General features: G+C 37.5%; 1 protein-coding gene across 3 annotated transcripts in view; it reads left to right on the top strand.

The window, feature by feature from the left end:
* Nucleotides 1–22436, top strand: part of UNC79 (unc-79 homolog, NALCN channel complex subunit) — a 287744-nt gene that overhangs the window by 75565 nt on the left and 189743 nt on the right. For all 3 annotated transcript variants that reach the window (XM_033191506.1, XM_033191504.1, XM_033191507.1), the window contains one exon: nucleotides 1–130. In XM_033191506.1, coding sequence (XP_033047397.1) covers nucleotides 1–130 — 130 coding nt within the window. The remainder of the gene's footprint in view (nucleotides 131–22436) is intronic.

Raw genomic sequence — 22436 nt, 5'->3', positions numbered from 1 at the left:
GATCTTTTGTATGTGATTGCGTATGGGCCTTCACAAGTGAAGCCTCCAGCTGTGCAAATGCTTTTCCACTACTGGCCCAATTTAAAACCTCCTGGGGCAATAAGCGAGTACAGGGGGTTGCAGTACACAGGTAAGAGGAGAGGAGCCCTGTGATGCCCCATCTGTATTTCTCCTGTGCCACACTGGCCTCACTTACTTATACATATATTTTTATCTTGCTGGATTATTTACTGTGCCTTTGGACATGGTCATAAATCCTTTCTGAAACTAAGTGGTTTAAAGATGAATTAATTCAAATCAATTTCAAAAGCATTTATGGCATCAGGGCAAATTGCCTTAAGTCTCAGTCCCATTTGCTATACCACTGGCTGAGGGTCTTAACTCTGGCTACAGTTAATCACTCCACAGGGATGAGCAGTGAGAGTGATGCTGCAGATTTGCTCATCATTTAGCAGAAACCCTAACTAGCAGATTCTGCTCTGATAAGAAGGCTTGCAGCACTTTCAATATCACCAGCTCATGCACTAAATAAAAATTAAATGACCCAGACTGGGCGCGGAGGCTCACGCCTGTAATCCCAGCACTTTGGGAGACCAAGGCAGGCGGATCACAAGGTCAAGAGATGGAGACCATCCTGGCTAACATGGTGAAACCCTGTCTCTACTAAAACTACAAAAATTAGCTGGGCATGGTGGTACGCGCCTATAGTCCCAGCCAGTTGGGAGGCTGAGGCGGGAGAATCGCTTCAATCTGGGAGGCGGAGATTGAAATGGGCCAAGATCGCACTGGGCCAAGATCGCACCACTACACTCCAGCCTGGCTGCAGAGTGAGACTCTGTCTTAAAAAAAAAAAAAAAAAAAATTAAATGACCCCGATAGACTGGGCACAGTGACTCATGCCTATAATCTCAGCACTTTGGGAGGCGGATCACCTGAGGTCCAGAGTTTGAGACCAGCCTGGCCAACATGTAAAAATTAGCCAGTTTTGTTGCTTATGCCTGTAATCCTAGCTACTCAGAAGGCTGAGGCAGAAGAATCACTTGAACCCAGGAGGCGGAGGTTGCAGTGAGCCAAGGAGTGTCATTGCACTCCAGCCTGGGTGACTGAGCCAGACTCTGTCTCAAAATAAAATAAAATAAAATAATAATAATAATTAATAAAAAATAAAAAATAAGTCAGGCATGGTCACTCACGCCTGTAATCCCAGCACTTTGGGAGGCCTGGGTGGGCAGATCACGAGGTCAGGAGATCGAGACCATCCTGGCCAACATGGTGAAACCTGGTCTGTACTAAAAATACAAAAAAATTTTAGCCGGGTGTGGTAGTGCGTGCCTCTAGTCCCAGCTACTTGGGAGGCTGAGGCAGGAGAATCACTTGAACCTAGGAGGCAGAGGCTGTGGTGAGCTGAGATCACGCCACTGCATTCCAGCCTGGGTGACAAAGCGAGACTCCGTCTCAAAAAACAAACAAAAAAATGACCCCGATAGCCTGGTTGCTCAGCCATTCAACAATGAATGAATTTTGGTGTAATTAATAATGAGAAAAGAACATTAACTTTAAATATAATGACAGATATCTACCAAAAAATCCCGCGAAACAAATAAATCAACAACCTCCAGGTCCTAGGAGGTTGTTTGTGTATATATATTATTAAATCAAAGAAGAAACCTATGGCTAATGGAGTTTTTGATGCCCTTGTTCACCTTTTTGCCCCACTTAATTGTAGATATAATTTTCTGAAAATGAAAGAGATGGATATTTTTGCAAGGTTAACTTTTCTCCAAGTTATTGTTGGATTGCACACTGATGTTCTGAGAATCTACTTACTTGTTCACATTATTGGTATTTACAAAGGTGATTTGAGGTGGTTTTCACGGGGATGTAATTGAATTCAGGTATCTGATTTATGTTCCTGATGAAAGACTTAAAGTCAAGTGTTAGAGATAGTAATACTTGTTGTTTGGGCTTTTGGTGACCTGTGGTTGGCTTATTCTAAACCTAAAATACATGGTAACAACAATAAAAACAATGAAGGTAGACAGTAAATTTTTTAAAATTGGGAATTGGTATCACTGGTGCTGTATATCATAGATAGTAGAGAATGTTTAAGTGTTGCTAAGTGATTGAATGTAAAAGCAGCACAACATATGGAAGCATTAATAGAATAAAAGGTGAAAAAAACTGAAATATTTCACAGTAACTTCTTCTCATTTGATCCCTGAAATAAGCACTTACATGAAGTATAAATGGATAATCAGTATTACATAACATTTATTTATTTGATAAATATTTGATGAGTAACTACTCTGTGCCAGACACTGTACCTTCTGTTAATTATGCAGGAACCAACACAAAACCAGGTCTCATGGAACTTACTACAATCTAGACATTGAAATTCATTCATTTTATTCAACAAATAATTATGGAGTGTCTAGTATTAGGCAGGCATTAGGCACTCTTGGTGAAGCAGTAAAGAAAACATGAAAATCATTAATATCTTGGAACTGACATTCTTTTTTTTTTTTTGAGACAGAGTCTCGCTCTGTAGCCCAGGCTGGAGTGCAGTGGCGCGATCTCGACCTCAGCTCACTGCAGGCTCCGCCTCCCAGGTTCACGCCATTCTCCTGCCTCAGCCTCCCGAGTAGCTGGGACTACAGGCGCGCGCGCCGGCTAATTTTTTGTATTTCTGGTAAAGACGGGGTTTCACCGTAGTCTCAATCTCCTGACCTCGTGATCCGCCCGCCTCGGCCTCCCAAAGTGCTGGGATTACAAGCATGAGCCACCGCGCCGGGCCGGAACTTACATTCTAATTGTCAGGGAAAGACCCCAAAACTGCCTTACAGGGTAAGAAGTGCTAAAGTAGAACAAATACAGAGAGCTGTGAGGACACACAGGAAGGGTCCCTAACCTCACTGGGATGGTGGGCAAGTTTGGGAAGGAATCTTTGTTAAGGAAGATTCTCAAGTAAGTGACATTTAAGCTGATACCTGAAGGATATGTACACACTAGATGTCAGACACGGGTGAGACATGAGTGGATAAAATGTGAGTTGCAAGGCAGAAGGTACTGCAGGCAGAAGATGGCGTGATAGTATTTAGGAACTGGAAAAAGTCCAATGCAACCAGACATTGCAGTGAGAGGAGGAGAGTAGCCAGAGGTGAGCAGAGAGGCTGATAGGCCTGGGAAGGAGTTTGGATTTTATCCTACGAGCAAAGGGACACCAGGCACAGGTTTTAGATGGAGAAGCCACTTGATGAGATTTGCCTGTTCAGAGCATCCTAAAAGCCCAGCAAATTGACAGCCACTTCCACCCATCCCCGTGGCCACTGCCCCCAGGAAGGTTCGGTGAAACCTGTCTTCACTGTAATAGCTCAGTCTATGCCCACTACAACCAGAGCAACTTTCATCTTCCCTTACGCACTGTGAACCAAGGTGTCTCTGTCTGAGGGCATTCATTCTTCAGTCCATCCTTGCAATGACATGTTCATGCTTCCATTCTTTCAGCAGTCTGTTATGGGATGCCTGCTGCCCTCCAGGCACTGTCCTAGGCACTGGGGAAGTAGCTCTCTTGAAACTCCCATTCTAGTAGACCGTGGCATTCTGTGTAGGAAACAAAAGATCACAGAAAAAAAATCATTCTGGTCTATAGATTACTACTTATCCAGCACTGGCTGCTGGTCAGACATTGTTTAGCTGCTTATTATATTATCTAATTTTTTCAGCCCTCTCCTAATTGAAGACAATCTATGGACCAGACACCATATTAGGTTTTACAGATGTTTTCTCAATTAAACCTTACAAAAATATTGGGAAGACAGTTGTCCTATTTCCGTTCTACAGATGAGAAGTGGGACACAGAGTTTAAGTAACATGCCTAAATTCACACAAATAATAAGGGCACAGATTGAATTTGAGCCCCACATTTTTCTACTTTAACTGTGTTACATCACTTTTTTCAATTCAGTCCTTTAATTAAACATTAGGTAAAGCATTAGAAATTGTCTGCAATGCCTACTACAAGACATACCAAAGAGTATCATCAGTATTTAAATGGCACTATAACCCCTAATATTCTTTTTTTATTTTTATTTTATTTTTATTTTTGAGACGGAGTCTCGCTCTGTCGCCCAGGCTGGAGTGCAGTGGCGTGATCTCGGCTCACTGCAAGCTCCGCCTCCCGGGTTCACGCCATTCTCCTGCCTCAGCCTCCCAAGTAGCTGGGGCTATAGGCGCCTGCCACCTCGCCCTGCTAGTTTTTTTGTATTTTTTAGTAGAGACGGGGTTTCGCCGTGTCAGCCAGGGTGGTCTCAATCTCCTGACCTCGTGATCCGCCCGTCTCGGCCTCCCAAAGTGCTGGAATTACAGGCTTGAGCCACCGCGCCCGGCCCCTAATATTCTTAATAATGAAAAGTGTAGGGATTTTATTAACTTGGAAGTTCAAAGATGAAATGCTTTCTTATGAACCAGCAAATTTTGTTAGTTTTCGCAGTGATTTACAGTATTTCCTCTTTAAAAAGTAAAAATCTGGCCAGGTGTGGTGGCTCACGCCTATAATCCCAGCACTTTGGGAAGTGGAGGCAGGTGGATCACCTGAGGTCAGCAGTTGGAGACCAGCCTGGCCAATATGGTGAAAACCTATCTCTACTAAGAATACAAAAATTAGCCAGTCATGGTGGTGCACGCCTGTAATCCCAGCTACTGGGAGGCTGAAGCAGGAGAATCCCTTGAACCTGGGAGGCAGAGGTTGCAGTGAGCCGAGATTGCACCATTGCACTGAAGCCTGGGTGACAGACCAAGACTCCATCTCAAAAACATAAAATAAATTAAAAAAAAAAATAAGTAAAATTTTTTCTAAAAAGGACAATTTAGTTATAGAAAAATTACAGTAACATGTGCCCGGCACAGTGGCCCACACCTGTAATCCCAGCACTTTGGGAGGCTGAGGTGGGCAGATCACGAGGTCAAGCGATGGAGACCATCTTGGCTAAACCACATCTCTACTAAAGTACAAAAAATCAGCTGGGCGTGGTGGCGCATACCTGTAATCCCAGCTACTTGGGAGGCTGAGGCAGGGGAATTGCTTCAACCCAGGAGGTAGAGGTTGTGGTGAGCTGAGATCGTGCCACTGCACTCCAGCCTGGCAACAGAGCAAGACTCCATCTCAAAAAAAAAGAAAAAAAAAAAAAAGATAAATTATAGCAATATGTAAGGAGGAAAAACAATACCGACATCCAGAAATGACCATTGTTAACATTTTGGTTTATTTACAGGTTTTGATGAACTTTAAAATACAGTTGAGATCATATTCTATGTAATTACACAAAGCTCCTCCCAACTATTTATGATAAAAGATGTCAAACACAGAAAAGTTTAAAGAATCACTATGAACACACAGAGTTAATGATTGTTAGTAATTAACCATAATTTTAACTTCACATATATGTGTAGAAATTATATATTACTTTCTAAACATAGTTAACATAGGAATATTTATAGCTCGTACAAAGAAGATCAAATAATAAAAATCTAGTGATCTACAATGTTTGTTCCTTTTTGGTTTATTAGTGTATATCCACAATAACTGCTCCAATTATTTTGGTTTTAAAGATGCAAAAAATTGGCTCGGCACAGTGGCTCACGCCTGTAATCCCAGCACTTTGGGAGGCTGAGGCAGGTGGATCACGAGGTCAGGAGATCGAGAACCATCTGGCTAAGATGGTGAAACCCTGTCTCTACCAAAAATACAAAAAAAAATTAGCTGGGCAGGGTGGTGGGCACCTGTAGTCCCAGCTACTCGGGGGAGGCTGAGGCAGGAGAATGGCGTGAACCCAGGATGCGGAGCTTGCAGTGAGCCAAGATGGCGCCACTGCACTCCAGCCTGGGCGACTGAGCAAGACTCCATCTCAAAAAAAAAAAAAAAAAAATGCAAAAAATTGATGTATCATATTTTTGTGGGACTCCCATGTGTATGTATATAATTAAAATGGCTTTTTCTCCTGTTTAAAAAAAAGATGCAAAAAATTATAACTTAAGTTTCTTGACAATGAAAATAGCCCTCATGTTGTTCTATGCTTCTCTGCTTCTGTGGGATAGAAAGAAATTATTTAGCAATTTTCCTGTTACAATGTCCCAACTTGTAAATAATTTAGCCTTTGTTAGTAAGGAACAGCACCAGTTATTGTCTAGTTTCCATTTGAACTATAGGACAAAAGATGTTACACAAGAGGTACATCTCCAAGAAACAGACTCTACATTTCCAAGACAGGGACTGTACCTTTCTAAGACACAGACTGTTGCAAAAGCAGATAGAGAATAACTCAAGACAGTACTACAAGGTGAAATTTTGGTCTAGGCTACCAAATATCACATCAGTACAATTGGATTTTTCAGTTGTATACAAGTTAAGTGCAAGAAGATCTACCAGTTCTTTTATGTCATGTTGAGTTCTTAGTTACCTTTTTAATTAACTCAATCTTGTCTCTACATAATTAAAAATGTTTTAAAACATTTTTACTAGTGCATTGTATACGTGCAGAAAATCACAAATTTATGTGTTCATGAACCACCTCCTACCATATGCTCCCTCTTACACCCCAAAAGTAACTACTGACGTGATTTCCAATACCCGAGATTAGTTTTGTCTGTTTTAGAATTTTATAGAAATGGAATAATCCATTATTTATTTGTGTGTGTGAGTGTGTGTGTGTTGTGTGTATATGATTTGTTCATGGTGTTGAGGATAACTGTACTTTGTTCATTTTTATTGCTGTGCCTATTCTACCAAATGAATGTACTGTAGTTTACCTATCCATTCTATTATTAGTGGACATTTGGATTATTCCCACTTTCTGGCTTTTATATATAATGTTCCTATGAACATCCTTGTATATGTCTTTTGGTGCATACTTGCATACATTTCTGTTAGGTGCCTAAGGTGGAATTCCTGGATCAGAGGATGTACATATATCCAACTTTAATGGATAATGGCAAACAGCTTTCCAAAGTAGCTGTATTAATTTGTCCTGTCATTAGTAGTGTATGAGAGTTCTTTTTGTCTTATTTTCCACATTTTGGTTATTATTTGTTTCGTTCACTTTTAAAATTTTAGCCATTTTCAAGGGTGTGTAGAAGTATCTTATTGTGATTATAATATGAATTTCCTGATTACTAGTGAAGCTGAACATTTCTTCCTATGTTTATGTGCCATTTGAATATCCTCTTATATGATCTTGGTCAGTTATAATTGTTGCAAATATCTTGTTTTTTATTTTCTTAATAATGTCTTATCATTAAATAAAGGTATTTTAATGTTATCAACTTAGCATTCTTTGTTTTCATATTTAATCCTTTTTATGTCCCGTCTAAGAAAATCCTTCCCTACCCCAAAATTACAATACTTTTTGTCATCTTCTATAATTTTTGTTTTTCATCTTTTAGATGTATCTGGAATTAATTTTTGTATATGGTATGAAGTAATGGCCAATCTCTTCCCTTATGGATAGCCAGTTGACTCAACATTATTTATTGAAAATATTATTCTTTCCTTACTACTCTGTGGTGCCATTTTTATCATAAATCAAGTGTCTATTTAAAAATGGTTCTGTCTCTGGATTCTTAGTTCAACTGGTGTATTTTTCCTTTTACCAATACCATGCTGTTTTAATTACTGTAGCTTAATAAAATTTGATATCCACCTGTGCAAGTCCTTTACCTTGTTATTATTGCTCTCTTCATCTTCCTTGTCTTCACCTATCTTCTCCTCTTTCTGTTCTTTCTCCTTCTCCTCCTTCATTTCTTCCTCCTCCTTCAATAATATCTTGCCTATTCCTAGCTCTTTGCTAAGTTAAAGAGTTTGTCAAGTTAAACATATACAAACACTCATACTGCTAGGATTTTGATTGGGATTGTCTTGAATCTGTGTTGGGATAATCTTGATCAATTTGGGAAACTGACATCTTTATAATATTGAATCTTCCAATCCATGAACATGGTATATCTCTTCATTTATTTAGGCTTTTTTTTTACATTGCCTTCAATCCTTTTTCTAGTTTTCTACTAGCTGTAGATGTGCAGATGTCTGGCATATCTCTCATGTAGTTTATTCCTAGATATTTATTTTTAGAATAATATTGTCAATTATATATGTTCTAAAAATTACATTGTCTAACTCTTTGTTGCTACTCTGTAGATGCAATTAATTTTTAGTATATTGGTCTTGTAATCAGCAACTTTGCTAAGTCACTTTTCAGTTCTAATAATTTATTGTGGTAGTCTTGCTTAAAAATTACTTTAATATGCACAATTATATTATTGCTGAATAATACACATTTAATGTCTCTTTCTCAATCCATAAGGCTTTTATGTCTTCTTGCCTTATTGCAGTGACTTAAATCTCACTGTGCTATGCCGATTCCTAAATCCTGTGCTATACTGATTTCTAAATCCTTCATGATTTCTTCTTTGACCTGTGAGTCATTTAGAAGGAGATTTATAGCTTTATCCTTCTGTGGTCAGATAACATACTTTGTATTATTTCATTCCATTGACATTTTTAACACTTTCTTTAGGACTGAGCATATGCTCATTTTTGTAAATGTTCCTGTGTAAAGAACTTAAAAAGAACTTCTATTTGGCAGTTGTTTGTGCAGTGTTCTACACGTATCAATGAAATCAAATTTGTAATTGTTTAGTTCAAATCCTGTATATTCTCATTATATTTTTGCCCATTTCTTCTATCTGTTACCAAGAACAGGGTGTTAAAAATCTCTTACTATGACTGTGGATTTGTCTATTCCTCTTTGTAGCTCTGTCAATATTTGCTTTATATATTTTCAGGCTGCATTATTAGGTGTATACAAGTTTAGAATGAAGTATACAAGTTAAAATGCAGTATCTTCCCAGCTAATTGAAACTTTTACCATTCTGAAATGCATGTCTTTATCGCTTCTAATACTTTTTGTGTTAAAATCTACTTTGTGTTATACTAATGTAGCTATACCAGCTTTCATAAGTGTTTGCATGGTATAACTTTTCCCATCTTTTAATTTTCAGTTTTTTTGTATTATATTTTATATGTGTTTTGTAATAGCATGTAGTTCTTTAAACTCAATACTTATAATTTTTGTCTTTTAATTGGAGTATTTAGCCCATATATATGTAATGTAGTTACTGGTATATTTGTTACTGGTATTTTTGACTTTAAATCCACGATTTTCTATTGTAATCTATTTTTCCTGCTTTTTTCTTTCTTCTCTCTCTCTTTTTTTGGGCCTCTTTTGCACTGATTATTTAAATATTTCATCATCCCATCTTTGGCTTACTAAGTTATTTAGTCCTCTACTGTTCTTTCAATCATTACCCTAGAGATTATATCATGCATTCTTGACTTATCAGTGTCCAGTATAAAGTAGTGCTTTTATATTTTTGTGTAAAGTGGTAAAGTGGAAGAAGATTTTAACTCCGTTTACTCCCTCCTGACTTCCATGCTATATTTTATTTTATATAGATATATATTATATATATATTCCACAAAACATAATTACTGTTGTTCAATGCAGTCAGTTAGATTATATTTTCCCTTTTCTTGCTATTTTTCCCTTTTTATATCTCTAAGGTCCTATCTGGGATTGAAGGGTTTTAAAATAATATCCTTTTATATTTCCTTTAGTGCCATTCTACTGAAGATACATTTTCTCAGTTAGTGTTTGTCTGGAAATGTTTGCTTTGCCTTTGTTTCTTAAGGCTGTTTTCTCAGTGTATACATTTATTTCTTTATTTGTTTATTTATTTATTTATTGAGACATTGTTTCACTCTTGTCACCCAGTCTGGAGTGCAATGGGGTGATCTCAGCTCACTGTATCCTCTGCCTACTGGGTTCAAGCGATTCTCCTGCCTCAGCCTCCCGAGTAGCTGGGATTACAGGCGCCTGCCACCACTCCTGGCTAATTTTTGTATTTTTAGTAGAGATGGGGTTTCACCATGTTGGCCAGGCTAGCCTTGATTGGCAGTCATTTTATTTTTCATACTTTGAAGGTATTTCATGATTTTCTCATTTTCGTTGTTTCTATAAAAAATTGACTATCAAAGTCAATTGCCAATTATTACTCTTTTGAAGGTAAACTTTTTTCTTCTTTGTCTTAAAAGCTTTCTCTTTATTTTTTATTTTTGGCAGCTTTACTATGATATGTCTAGTTATGATATTATGTATGTTTGTCTTTTTGGAGGGGTTCATAGGACTTGTTGATCTGTGGCTTGATATATTTTGTCACTGGAAAATTGTCAGGCTTATCTCTCTTTTGTTAGTGATAGTACTTTATTAAGGTATATTTTACATAAGTTAGATACACAAGTATCAAATGTACAGCTGGGTCAATTATGACAAATGTATAATGCTCATGTAGTCATCATCCAGATAAAGATAATGGAATGTTTCCATCAACTCAGAAAGTAATGGTATGACTTTTCCAAACACCATCCCCTTCTCTCATTCTGAAGTGATCACTATTCTGGTTTCTATGTAATTCATATATTCATCTAATTCAGGTATTCATGTAAATGGAGATCAAACACTATATATTTCTTCATTTCTGACTCCATTCAGTCAACATATTACTGAGATTAGTCCATGTTTTTGTGGATATTAGTAGTTCTTTTTTTTTTATTGCTAAGTATTCCATTGCATGGATATGTCATTTGTTTATCAGCCTTCCTATTGATGTATATTTCGGTTGTTTTCAGTTTTTAGCCAATATACATAAAGCTACTATGAATATCTTATGCAAGTTTTTCTGTGGACTGATGTATTTATTTCTCTTGGGTATATACCTAGGACTGGAATTGCTGGGTCATAGAGTTTATAAGAAATATCTAAAGAGTTCTCTAAAGTGTTTATGCCATTTTACATTTCATCCAACAATTTATGAGAGTTTCAGTTGCTCTTCACTCTGCTGTCACTTGCAATTGTCCATGTTTTTGATTTTAGCCATTCTGGTGAGTGTGTATCTTGTGGCTTTAATTTAAATTTCTTTGGCAACTGCTGTTGAGCACATTTTTATATAATTATTGGTTATTCCTATATCCTATGAAGTACCTGAGAAAGTCTTTTACCAATTATTGATTGGATTCTTTATCTTTTTTGTTGTTGATATGTAGTTGTTCTTTCTTTAGTTTGGCACAAGTCATTTGTCAGATTTGTATAATACAAATATTTTATTCCAGTCTTGGGGTTACACTTTTATTTCCCTAACTGTCTTTTTTGATGAGCATGAGTTTTTAATTCTGGTAAACTCAAATTTATCATTTTTGCTCTTATGGTTAATGCCTTTCATGTCCTGTCTAAGAAATCTTTGCCTTCTCCAAGATTGTGAAGATTTTCCCCTTCCAGAAGGTCTATATTTACATTCAAGTCTATGATCTGTCTTAAGTTTAATTTTTGTGTATGATAGGTATGGCTTATTGTCTTCCTTATGATTTATATTTCCTTATTTCCAGTACCCTTTGTTGAAAAGATTATTTTCTCCCCTTTGAATTATATTGGCCCCTAGGTCCTATGTGGATTTATTTGTGGACTCTGTTTTGTTTTCATTTATTTGTGTCTCTGTCTGTACACTAGTACACTTGTCTTAAATACTTTTATGTTACAGCCTTGCAATCAGATAGTTCAAATCTCTATATTTGTTCTTTTTCTTTGACTACTTTGGCTATTTTAGGGACTTTGCATTTCCATTTAAATTTTAGTATCAGCTTTCAATTTTCAATTTCTGTTGAAAAAAAAAAAGTCAGAAAACCCGAAAAAAGGCCAGGCATGGTGCTCACACCTACAATTCTAGCACTTTGGGAGGCCGAGGTGGGACGGTCACATGAGGCCAGGAGGTCAAGATCAGTCTGGGCAACATGGTGAGATCCTATCTCTGTTTATTAAAAACAGCAGCAGCAGCAACCACAACAACAAGAATTTCTGCCAAAATAATCCTGCTGGGATTTTAATCTGGATTGTGTTAATCTGTGATTCCATTTGGAAAGAAATGACATCTTAACAATATTGGATTTTTGAATCCATGAATATGGCATATCTTTCTATTAGTTAGGTCTTTAAAAATTTCTCTCAGTGGTGCTCTGTAGTTTTCACTGTAGAAGTCTTGCATTTCTTTTGTTAAATGAATTCCTAGGTGTTTGAATTTTTTGATGCCATTGTAAATGGCATTATTTTAAAATTTAATTTCCAATTGTTTATTGCTTGTTTAGGGAAATCCAAGTGAGTTTTACATATTGATCTTTTATATCATGAGTTTGCTAAATTCAATTATTGGTTCTAGTACTTTGTTTATTAATTGCATTTTCTATTAGGTAATGGTGTCATCCGTGCTATTTCCTTTCAAATCTTTATATCACTTATTGCTGTTTTCTTTCTTTGTTTTATTGTCCATTACTTTCACAACAGAAAGTCTATTGAATAGAATTGATAAGAATGGATATTGGATTAGTCTGTTTTCACACCCACCATAAAGAAATACCTGAAACTTGTTAATATATAACGAAAAGAGGTTTAACAGGCTCATGGTTCTGTGGAATGTACAGTTTTCTGCTTCTAGGGAGGCCTCAGGAAACTTACAATAATGGCAGAAGGTGAAGGGGAAGAAGGCACATCTTCACATGGCTGGCGGGGGGAGGGTGTACACACACTTTTAAACAACCAATTCTCTGAGCACTCACTCACTGTGATGGGAGCAGCAAGGAGGAAATCCACCCTCATCATCCAATCACCCCTCACCAGGCCCCTCCTCCAACCATGGGTATTACAATTCAACATGAGATTTGAGTGAGGACACAAATCCAAATCATATCATTTCACCCTTGGCCCCTCCAAAATACCATGTCCTTCTCACATTTCAAAATACAATCATGCCTTCCCAACAGTCATCCAAAGTCTTAACTCATTGCAGCATTAACTCAAAAGTCAACAGCCTGAAGTCTCATCTGAGATAAGGCACGTCCCTTCTACCTATGATCCTGTAAAATAAAAAACAAGTTAGTTACTTCCAGATTATAATGGGGTTACAGGAATTGGGTAAATGCTCCCTTTTCAAAAGGAAAAAATCGGCTAAAACCAAGGGGCTACATGGTCCATGAAGTCTAAAACCCAGCAGGGCAGTCATTAAATTTTAAAGCTCCAAAAAAATCTACTTTGGCTCCATGTATCACATCCAGGCCACACTAAGGCAAGGGGTTGGCTCCAAAGCCTTGGGCAACTCTGCCCCTGTGGTTCTGCAAGGTACCTCCCCTGCAGCTGCTTTCATGGGCTGGTGTTGAGTGCCTGCAGCTTTTCCAGGTGCATGGTGCAAACCATCACTGGATCTACCATTCTGGGGTCTGGGGGATGGTGGCCCTCTTCTCACAGCTCCACTAGACAGTGCCCCCTGGGGACTCTTTGTAGGGACTTCCACTCCACATTGCCCTGGTAGAGGTTATCCATGAGAGCCCTATCCCTGCAGCGGACTTCTGCCTGGACATCCAGGCATTTCCATATATCCTCTGAAATCTAGGCACAGGCTCCCAAGCCTCAACTCTTGCCCTCTGCATACCCTCTGGCTTAACACCATGTGGAAGCCACAGAGGACTGTGGCTTGCACTCTCTGGAGCAGTAGCCTGAGATGTATTTGGGAACCTTTTAGCCACAGCTGGAGCTGGAGTGGCTGTAAAACAGAGAACAGTGTCCTGAGGTTGTGCAGGGCAGCGGGGCCCTGCCCATGAAACCATTCTTCCCTCCTAGGCCTCTGGGCCTGCGATGTAAGGTGGTGTCACAAAGTTCTCTGAAATGCCTTCAAGACATTTTCCCCACTGCCTTGGATATTAACATTTGGTTCCTCTTTACTTATGCAAATTTCTGCAGCTGGCTTGAATTCCTCCCCAGAAAATGGGTTTTTATTTTTTACCACATGGTCAGGCTGCAAATTTTCCAAACTTTTATGAAAACTTTTATGCTCTGCTTCCCTTTTAAATATAAGTTTCAGTTTCAGGTAATCTCTTTGCTTATGAATATAAGCATGCACTGTTAGAAGCAGCTGGGCCACACTGTGAATACTTTGCTGCTTAGAAATTTCTTCTGACAGATACCTTAAATCATCTCTCTCAAATTCAAAGTTCTACACATCCCTAGAGCAGTGGCACAATTCTGCCATTCTCTTTGCTGAAGGATAGCAAGAGTGACTTTTACTGCAGTTCTCAATAAGTTCCTCATCTCCATCTGAGACTGCCTCAGCCTGGAATTCATTGTCCATATCACTGTCAGCATTTCAGTCATGACAATTTAACAAGTCTCTAGGAAGTTCCAAACTTTCTGTCATTTTCCTGTCTTCTTCTGAGCCTTCCAAACTGTTCCAACCTTTGCCCATTACCCAGTTCCAAAGTGGCTTCCATATTTTCAAGTATCTTTATAGCAATGCCCCACTTGTTTAGTATTAATTTTCTGTATTAGTTTGTTCACGCACGACTATAAAGAAATACCTGAAACTGAGTAGTTTATAAAGAAAAGAGGTTTAATTGGCTCATGGTTCTGTGGGTTGTACTGGCTTCTGCTTCTGGGGAGGCCACAAGAAACTTACAATCATGGCAGAAGGCAAAGGGGAAGCGGGCACATCTTCACGTGGCTGGCAGGAGGGAGAGGTGGTGGGGAGGTGCCACACACTTTTAGACAACCAATTGTCCGTGCACTCTCTCACTATTATGAGAACAGCAAAGGGGAAATGCACCCCCACAATCTAGTCACCTCCCACTGGGCTGCTCCTCCAACAATGAGGATTACAAGTTGACATGAGATTTGAGTAAGGAAGTAAATCCAAGCCATATTAGATACTGTTGCTTTGCTCCTAACTTGAGGGAGTATTTCACCATTAAATATGCTATTAGCTGTAGAGTTTTGCAAATCTCCTTTATATCAGTTTCAGAAAGTTAAATTTTATTTCCAGTTGACTTGGAGATTTTATTCTGAATAGTTTTTAATTTTTTTTTTTTTTTTTTTGAGACAGAGTCTCGCTCTGTCACCAGGCTGGAGTGTAGTGGTGTGATCTCAGCTCACTGCAACCACTGCCTCCCAAGTTCAAGCAGTTCTCCTGCCTCAGCCTCTCGAGTAGCTAGGATTATAAGTATGCACCACCATGCCCAACTAATTTTTGTATTTTTAATAGAGATGGGGTTTCACCATGTTGGCCAGGATGGTCTCGATCTCTTGACCTCGTGATCTATCACCTCGGCCTCCCAAAGTGCTGGAATTACAGGCATGAGCCACCCACGTCCAACCAGTTCTTAAATTTCATCAAATGCTTACATATACTAAAACAAATAAAAAAAACCAGAAAAACAATAAAAGTTGTGTTCTTTGTGTATCATTGTTTTCTGCTTTTATCTTTACTATCTTGTTCCTTTTACTTTCTTGAATTTAATTTTTTCTTCTTTTTCCTAGCTTCTTGGGATTAAAAAATTAGATTGTTTATTTCCAACATTAATTTTTTTCTTTTTTTTTTGAGGCAGAGTCTTGCTCTGTCGCCCAGACTGGAGTGCAGTGGCCAGATCTCAGCTCACTGCAAGCTCCGCCTCCTGGGTTTACGCCATTCTCCTGCCTCAGCCTCCCGAGTAGCTGGGACTACAGGCGCCTGCCACTTCGCCCAGCTAGTTTTTGTATTTTTAGTAGAGACGGGGTTTCACCGTGTTAGCCAGGATGGTCTCAATCTCCTGACCTCGTGATCCGCCCGTCTTGGCCTCCCAAAGTGCTGGGATTACAGGCTTGAACCACTGCGCCCGGCCTGGTCATTTGCTTCTTTTCACTCTTTTCCTCTTGATTATGGATCACATTTTTCTAGTCCTTTCACATGTCTTGTAAATTTTGTATTGTATGATGGGCATTGTAAAGAATATGTTGTAGAGACTCTGAACTATTTTATTTACTCTAAAAAGCATTGAATTTTGTATTTTGTATTTGCTGGTATGAAGTTACTGGTGGATCACCTTCTTGCATCAAGGCTTCGCTTTATTTATTTATTTTTATTTTAAATTTTCAGATTTTGCAGCCTTCTTGATCTCTGAAAACAAATTTTACTTGTATATTTTTTTGTTTTTTGTTTTTCCCCCCCTCCTTCCCTCCAAGGAAAAAGAGGAAAAGACATTAGACACACATTTCTAATATCAGAAAGGAAATAGATATTATTATTTCCTGATCTCATGGACATTAAAAGGATAGTGAAGGATTACTATGAACAACTCTATGTCCAAAAATTTTTAAACTTAGGCCTAGAGCATGGTCTTCATTCCTAAGGTATGACCTATCTGTTACAACCTATTGTCTCCTGAATTTCTGGTGTGTTCACTGAAGTTCTTTGCTTTGGCTATACTGGAAATACAACATGTACCTAGCCCTGTGTGACCTTCAAAATCTCTGTTCTGCTTTCAACCATTGAGCAGAGTTCCCTGCTAGTCCTTGCAGAAGTTTGTTCTGAGCACATGTAGGCCAAGGACCTGAGGGTCGCCCTTCCACTGATCTGTGATACCTCTTCTCAGTAGCTCTCCTCTGTTCTCTACCTTTACTCACAAATTCCATCCGCCTTAGCATTTCTTTATTTTGATTTCTCTACCCACTGAAAATCTGTTTCTTCTACCCACCAGAAATGCTGATTTCTTATTGAATTCCGTTATTCTATGCCGCAGTTGGGAAATATCACCAGGCAGAAAGTCAAGGTGAATGTAGAACTTAACTTGTATGCTTTACTTTTTAAAAAGGAGAGCAGCCCAGTGCTGTATCTGTGCCCAATGTCTGAAACCAGTTGCTTCATAGACTTTGTCCAGTGGAAAGATAAGTTCAATACCAGCTTTTTATTATGGTTGTAACTGGAAATTTCCTTATCTCTTCAAAAGTGGCTTCTGACACGTTCTTATCCCTCTTTCTGGAATTCTAATGGCATTTATGTTAGACCTTTCTCTCATGCATCCTTTTATGCATATTTTTTTGTATTCTCCGTCCTCCACCATTTCATCTTTCTGTGCTTCATGCTGAATCTTTTTCTGACATGTCTTCCTGTTCTCAAATTCTTTAGCCTTCTAATTATGTTTTTAATTTTAGTTATTGTATATCTTTTCTTTCTAAAGTTTTGTATCCTTTGACCCACATTCCCCAAATTCTTCCCCCATTACATTTTTCACTTCTGGAATTTCCATTTGGTCCATATGTACATGTGAGTATGTGTGTGTGTGTATGTGTGTGTGTATTTCCAGTTCTTTGATGACATTCTTTTACTTATCTTCTATTTTATAGAACCTATTAAGCATAGTTATTTTAAAATCTGTTTCTGATGACTCAGTGTTCTGGATCTCTAGAGATTCTGATTCTTTTGTCTGTTGTTTCTTTGGTTTTCTTGTCTTCTTGTTTTGTGGTTTTTTAAAATTGTGTTCAAGACAATAGATATAAAAACTATAAAGCTAATTTGAGACCTACTATGATATATTCCTTCAGAGAGAACTTAATTTTGCTTCTGGTGAAAGGGTGTGATTCTTAGGTCAGATTTTCATTTTTTTTAAATTTAATTTAATTTTTCTTGAGACAGAGTCTCGCTCTGTCGCCCAGGCTGGAGTGCAGTGGCGCCATCTCAGCTCACTGCAAGCTCCGCCTCCCGGGTTTACGCCATTCTCCTGCCTCAGCCTCCCGAGTAGCTGGGACTACAGGCGCCTGCCACCTCGCCTGGCTAGTTTTTTGTATTTTGTAGTAGAGACGGGGTTTCACCGTGTTAGCCAGGATGGTCTGGATCTTCTGACCTTGTGATCCGCCCGTCTCGGCCTCCCAAAGTGCTGGGATTACAGGCTTGAGCCACCGCGCCCGGCCCAGATTTTCATGTTTTGTGCTCTGTGTCTACCATAACCACTGTTTTCATATATTTATCTTTCCCTCTGTATTCTTACCTTCTCAGGTTTGCTTACCCTTTGTATGTGTATGTGAAGTTACCAATGAAGTTTTTGCTCATTTTAAAATTGGGGTGCTTATTTTATTATCTTCTTATATTGTATGTTCAAAATATAAGACTTTTGTCAACATAATGTGAATTTGCTCTCTCATTCAGGGGCTTGCCTGTTTAGGTGTTTCAAAGAGAAGGAGTTTTCAATTTTCATACATTAATTGAAAGTTATCATTTTTTTTTTCTTTTGTGGTCCTTTTTTGGTCTCTCCTAAGGTTGGAAAGAAATTCTATGCTTCTAGAAGTTACATAGTTTAAGATTTTACATCTAAGTATATGATCTATTTGGAATCAATTTTTGTATATAGTTAGAGGTAAGGGTTGGATTTGTTTTTCCTTTAAGGATATCCAGCTGTTTCGGTTCAATTTGTTGAAAAGAGTATCTTTTCCATATTGAATTACCTTAACCCTTTTGTTGAATAGTAATTAACCATATAGGTATGTGTCTATTTCTAAACTCTGTTTTGTTTCATTGTCTATTCTTACACCAATATCACATAATCTTGATTACTGTAGCTTTACAGTGTATTTTAGAATCATGTAGCATAAATCCTCTAGATTTGCTCTTTTAAAAATTTTATAGGCTATTTTAATACATAAAATTATGTAGTGTATATACTCCAGATTTGTTCTTTTAAAGACTTTTTGGGCTATTTTAGTACCATTGCATTTTCATATAAATTTTACTATCAGTTTGTAATTTCTGCAAAACAATCTGCTTGGATTTTTTTTTGGGGGGGGTGAGGGTGAGGATGGAGTCTTACTGTGTTGACCAGGCTGGAGTGCAGTGGTGTGATCTCAGCTCACTCTAACCTCTGCCTCTCTGGTTCAAGTGCTTCTCCTGCCTCAGCCTCCTGAGAGGCTGGGATTACAGGCACGTGCAACCATGCCTGGCTAATTTTTGTATTTTTAGTAGAGATGGGGTTTCACCATATTAGCCAGGCTGGTCTCAAACTCCTGACCTCAGGGTGAACTGCTCACCTCAGCCTCCCAAAGTGTTCAGATTACAGGTGTGAGCCATTACACCTGACCGCTGCTTGGATTTTTGAATGAGATTACATTGACTATATAGTTTAATTTGGGGAGAATTGACATCTTAACAATATTGAGTCTTCTCATCCATGAACATGGTATATTTATCCATTTATTTAGGTCTTCTTTAATTTCTTTCAGAAATATTTGCTAGTTTTTAGTGTACAGATCTTATATTTTGTTAAAGGTGCTTCTAAATGTTTTATGATTTTATATGCTATTATAGTGTTTAAAATTTTTAATATTCCACTTGTTTATTGGTACTCTACGAACACCCTGCAACCTTGCTAAATTCACTTATTAGTTTTTGTGGATTTTTGTAAGTTTCTTAAGATTTTCTGTATACCTGATTATGCTCTCTGCAAATATTTTTATTTTTTCTTTTCTTTCTAATTTGTGTGCCTTTTTCCTTCCTTCTTGCCTTTGTTCCTTCTTTCCTTCCCTCCTTCCCTCCCTCCCTGTCTCCATGCCTCCCTTCCTTCTTTCCTTCCCTCCTTCCCTCCCTCCCTGTCTCCATGCCTCCCTTCCTTCTTTCCTTCCTTCCTTTCTCTTTCTTTCTTTTTCTCCTCTTTTCCTTTTCTCTCTCTCTTCCCCTTGTTTCTTTTCTCCCTTTTTTCCTTTCTATGCTTCTCTTTTTTTGCACTGCTTTATAACTCCACTTGAATAGAAGTGCTGACAGTGGAAGTCCTTGTTCTTTCTCCCAATCTTTGGGTAGACTATTTGGGCTTTCACCATTAAATTATTACGTTAACTGTAGGTTTTTCTATTTTTTTTTTTTTTTTTTTTTACTGGATGGAGGAAATTATTCTCTGTTCTTAGTTTGCTCAGTTTTAATCATGAATGTCAATTTTAGTCAAATGCATTTGCTCTTTCTGTTGAGAGGATTATATGATTTCTTCCCTTCATTCTGTTAATATGGTAAATTACATTGATTTTCTTGGCAATGTTAAACCAATCTTGCATTCTTGGGATGAACTCATCTTGTCATGCTGTAGCTAGATTTAATTTTCTAAGTTAAGTGTTCAGGCTCCTACATTTATGAGACATATTGTTCTAGTTTTATTTAATTATGATGTCTTCATCTGGTTCCATTTACAGAGTAATACTGACCTCATAAAATGAGTTGGCAAGTGTTTTTTTCTCTTCTAATTTCTGAAAGAGTTTATGTAAGATTTGTATTATTTATTCTTTCAATGATTAATCGAATTTACTGGTGAGGCCATATGGATTTGGGGATTCTTTGAGGGAAATGTTTTATGTTGTGAATGTAATTTTAATAGCTATAGGTTTTTTTTTTTTTACTTTTATTGAGTTGTAGTTTTAATTTGTGTCTTTTGAGGAATGTGAGCATCTCATCCAAGTTTTCAAATTTATTAGCTTGTCTGTAGGATCTGTAGTAATGTTCTACCTTTCATTCCTGATATTGGTAATTCATGAATTTTCAATTTTTTTTTGTCCATCAGGATGCTGGGGCTTATCAATATTTTGGGATGTTTCAAAGAACCAGTTTTTGATTTTATTGATTTTACGTATTGATGTTCTGATTTCAATTTCATTGATTTCTGTTTCTATATTGTTTTCTTCCTCCTACTGAGTTTTGTTCTTTTTCTCTCTTCTTAAGGTAGACGCATAAACCTTTTGTTTCAGATCTTCTATATTTTCTTTTTTTTTTTTTTTTGAGGCGGAGTCTCGCTCTGCCGCCCGGACTGGAGTGCAGTGGCCAGATCTCACTGCAAGCTCCGCCTCCTGGGTTTACGCCATTCTCCTGCCTCAGCCTCCCGAGTAGCTGGGACTACAGGCACCCACCACCTCGCCCGGCTAGTTTTTGTATTTTTAGAGACGGGGTTTCACCGTGTTAGCCAGGATGGTCTCGATCTCCTGACCTCGTGATCCGTCCGTCTCGGCCTCCCAAAGTGCTGGGATTACAGGCTTGAGCCACCGCGCCCGGCCTATATTTTCTTATATAATAATTTTTAGCTATAAATTTCCATTTAATCATTGCTTTAGTTGCTTCCCAGAAATTCATTATGTATGTTATGCTTTTATTATATTTCAGTGCAGGATATTTTCTAAAGTTTCTTCTTTTATTCATGGATTGCTTAGAAGTGTGCTTTTTAATATGCAAATATTTGTATTTTTTCAGATACTTTTGTTTTATTGGTTTCTAGTTTAATTCCACTGTGGCTAGAGAATATACTGTATGATGTAGCTCCATCTAAATTTTTGAGCCTTATTTTATGGACTGGAATACCTATCTTGATAAATGTTGCATGTGTACTTTAAAACAATGTGTATTGCACAGTGGTTGAGTGGAGATTTCTAGCATTATAAATTAGGTTAAGTTGTTTGAGAGTATTTTCAAGTCTTATATATTTGCTGATTTTCTGTCTGCTTGTTTTATCAGTTACTGAGAGAGGATTATGGAAATTTATAACTTCAGTTATGCTTCTTTCAACTCACTCACCTTACTAAGGGTACAAATATTTATGGTTTTTATGTTTTCTGGGTTAATTGACTCTTTCATCATTGTGAAATTGCCTTGGTTTTTCTGGTAATATTCTTTGTTCTGAAATCTATTTCTCTGATATTAATATAGACACTCTGGCTTTCTTTTAATTTCAATTACGGTATAACAATTATGCCATAATTACATGGTATAACTTTTTCTGTTTACTCCTAGCTTATCTGAGTCTTTATATTTTAGATATGTTTTTCACAGGCAGCATATAATTGGGTCACAGGTTTTAAAAAACTTAAATCCTATTTGACAATCTTTGCCTTTTAGACCACTTACATTAATAAAATTATTGTTTAGACCATTGGCATTTAATGTAATTTCTGGTATGAATTGAAGCCTATCATGATACACTTGTATGACTGAAGCCTCTCATGTTACAATTGTTTTGTATTTGTCCCATCTGTTCCTTTTTTTTTCTTTTTGATATCTTGCCTTTTTGGAATTATTTTTAGTGTTATATTTTATTTCTGTATTGTATTGTTAGATATACCACCTTTAAAAAATTGCTCTTGGGTTTATAATATGCACTTTTAACTTCACAATCTACCTCAAATTATACCAGTTTACATGTAATATAAGACCTTTTTGTATTTTAATTTTACCCCCATCCTTTTTGTTATTGTTACTGAACATCTTACTTCTATATATATTACTAGCCTCTATTCATTTTTATTGTTTTTTGTTTTAAGTAATCAACCATCTTTTAACAACATATTAATATGAGTAAAAAAGCCTTCTGTAGTTATTTAGCATAGTTACCATGTCCAACACTCTTTATGCCTCTGTGTAAATTTGAGCTACTATCTGTTATCATTTTCCTTTAGCCCGAAAAACTTCCTTTAACATTTCTTGCAGTGGAGCTCAGCTGGAAATGAATTCTCTTATTTTGTGTT

The sequence above is a fragment of the Trachypithecus francoisi genome, unplaced genomic scaffold (genome assembly GCF_009764315.1).
Source record: "Trachypithecus francoisi isolate TF-2019V2 unplaced genomic scaffold, Tfra_2.0 Lachesis_group3, whole genome shotgun sequence".
Classification (NCBI taxonomy): Eukaryota; Metazoa; Chordata; class Mammalia; order Primates; family Cercopithecidae; genus Trachypithecus; species Trachypithecus francoisi.
The sequence above is the reverse complement of the archived record's forward strand: the minus strand, read 5'-3'. Positions and strand labels throughout refer to the sequence as shown.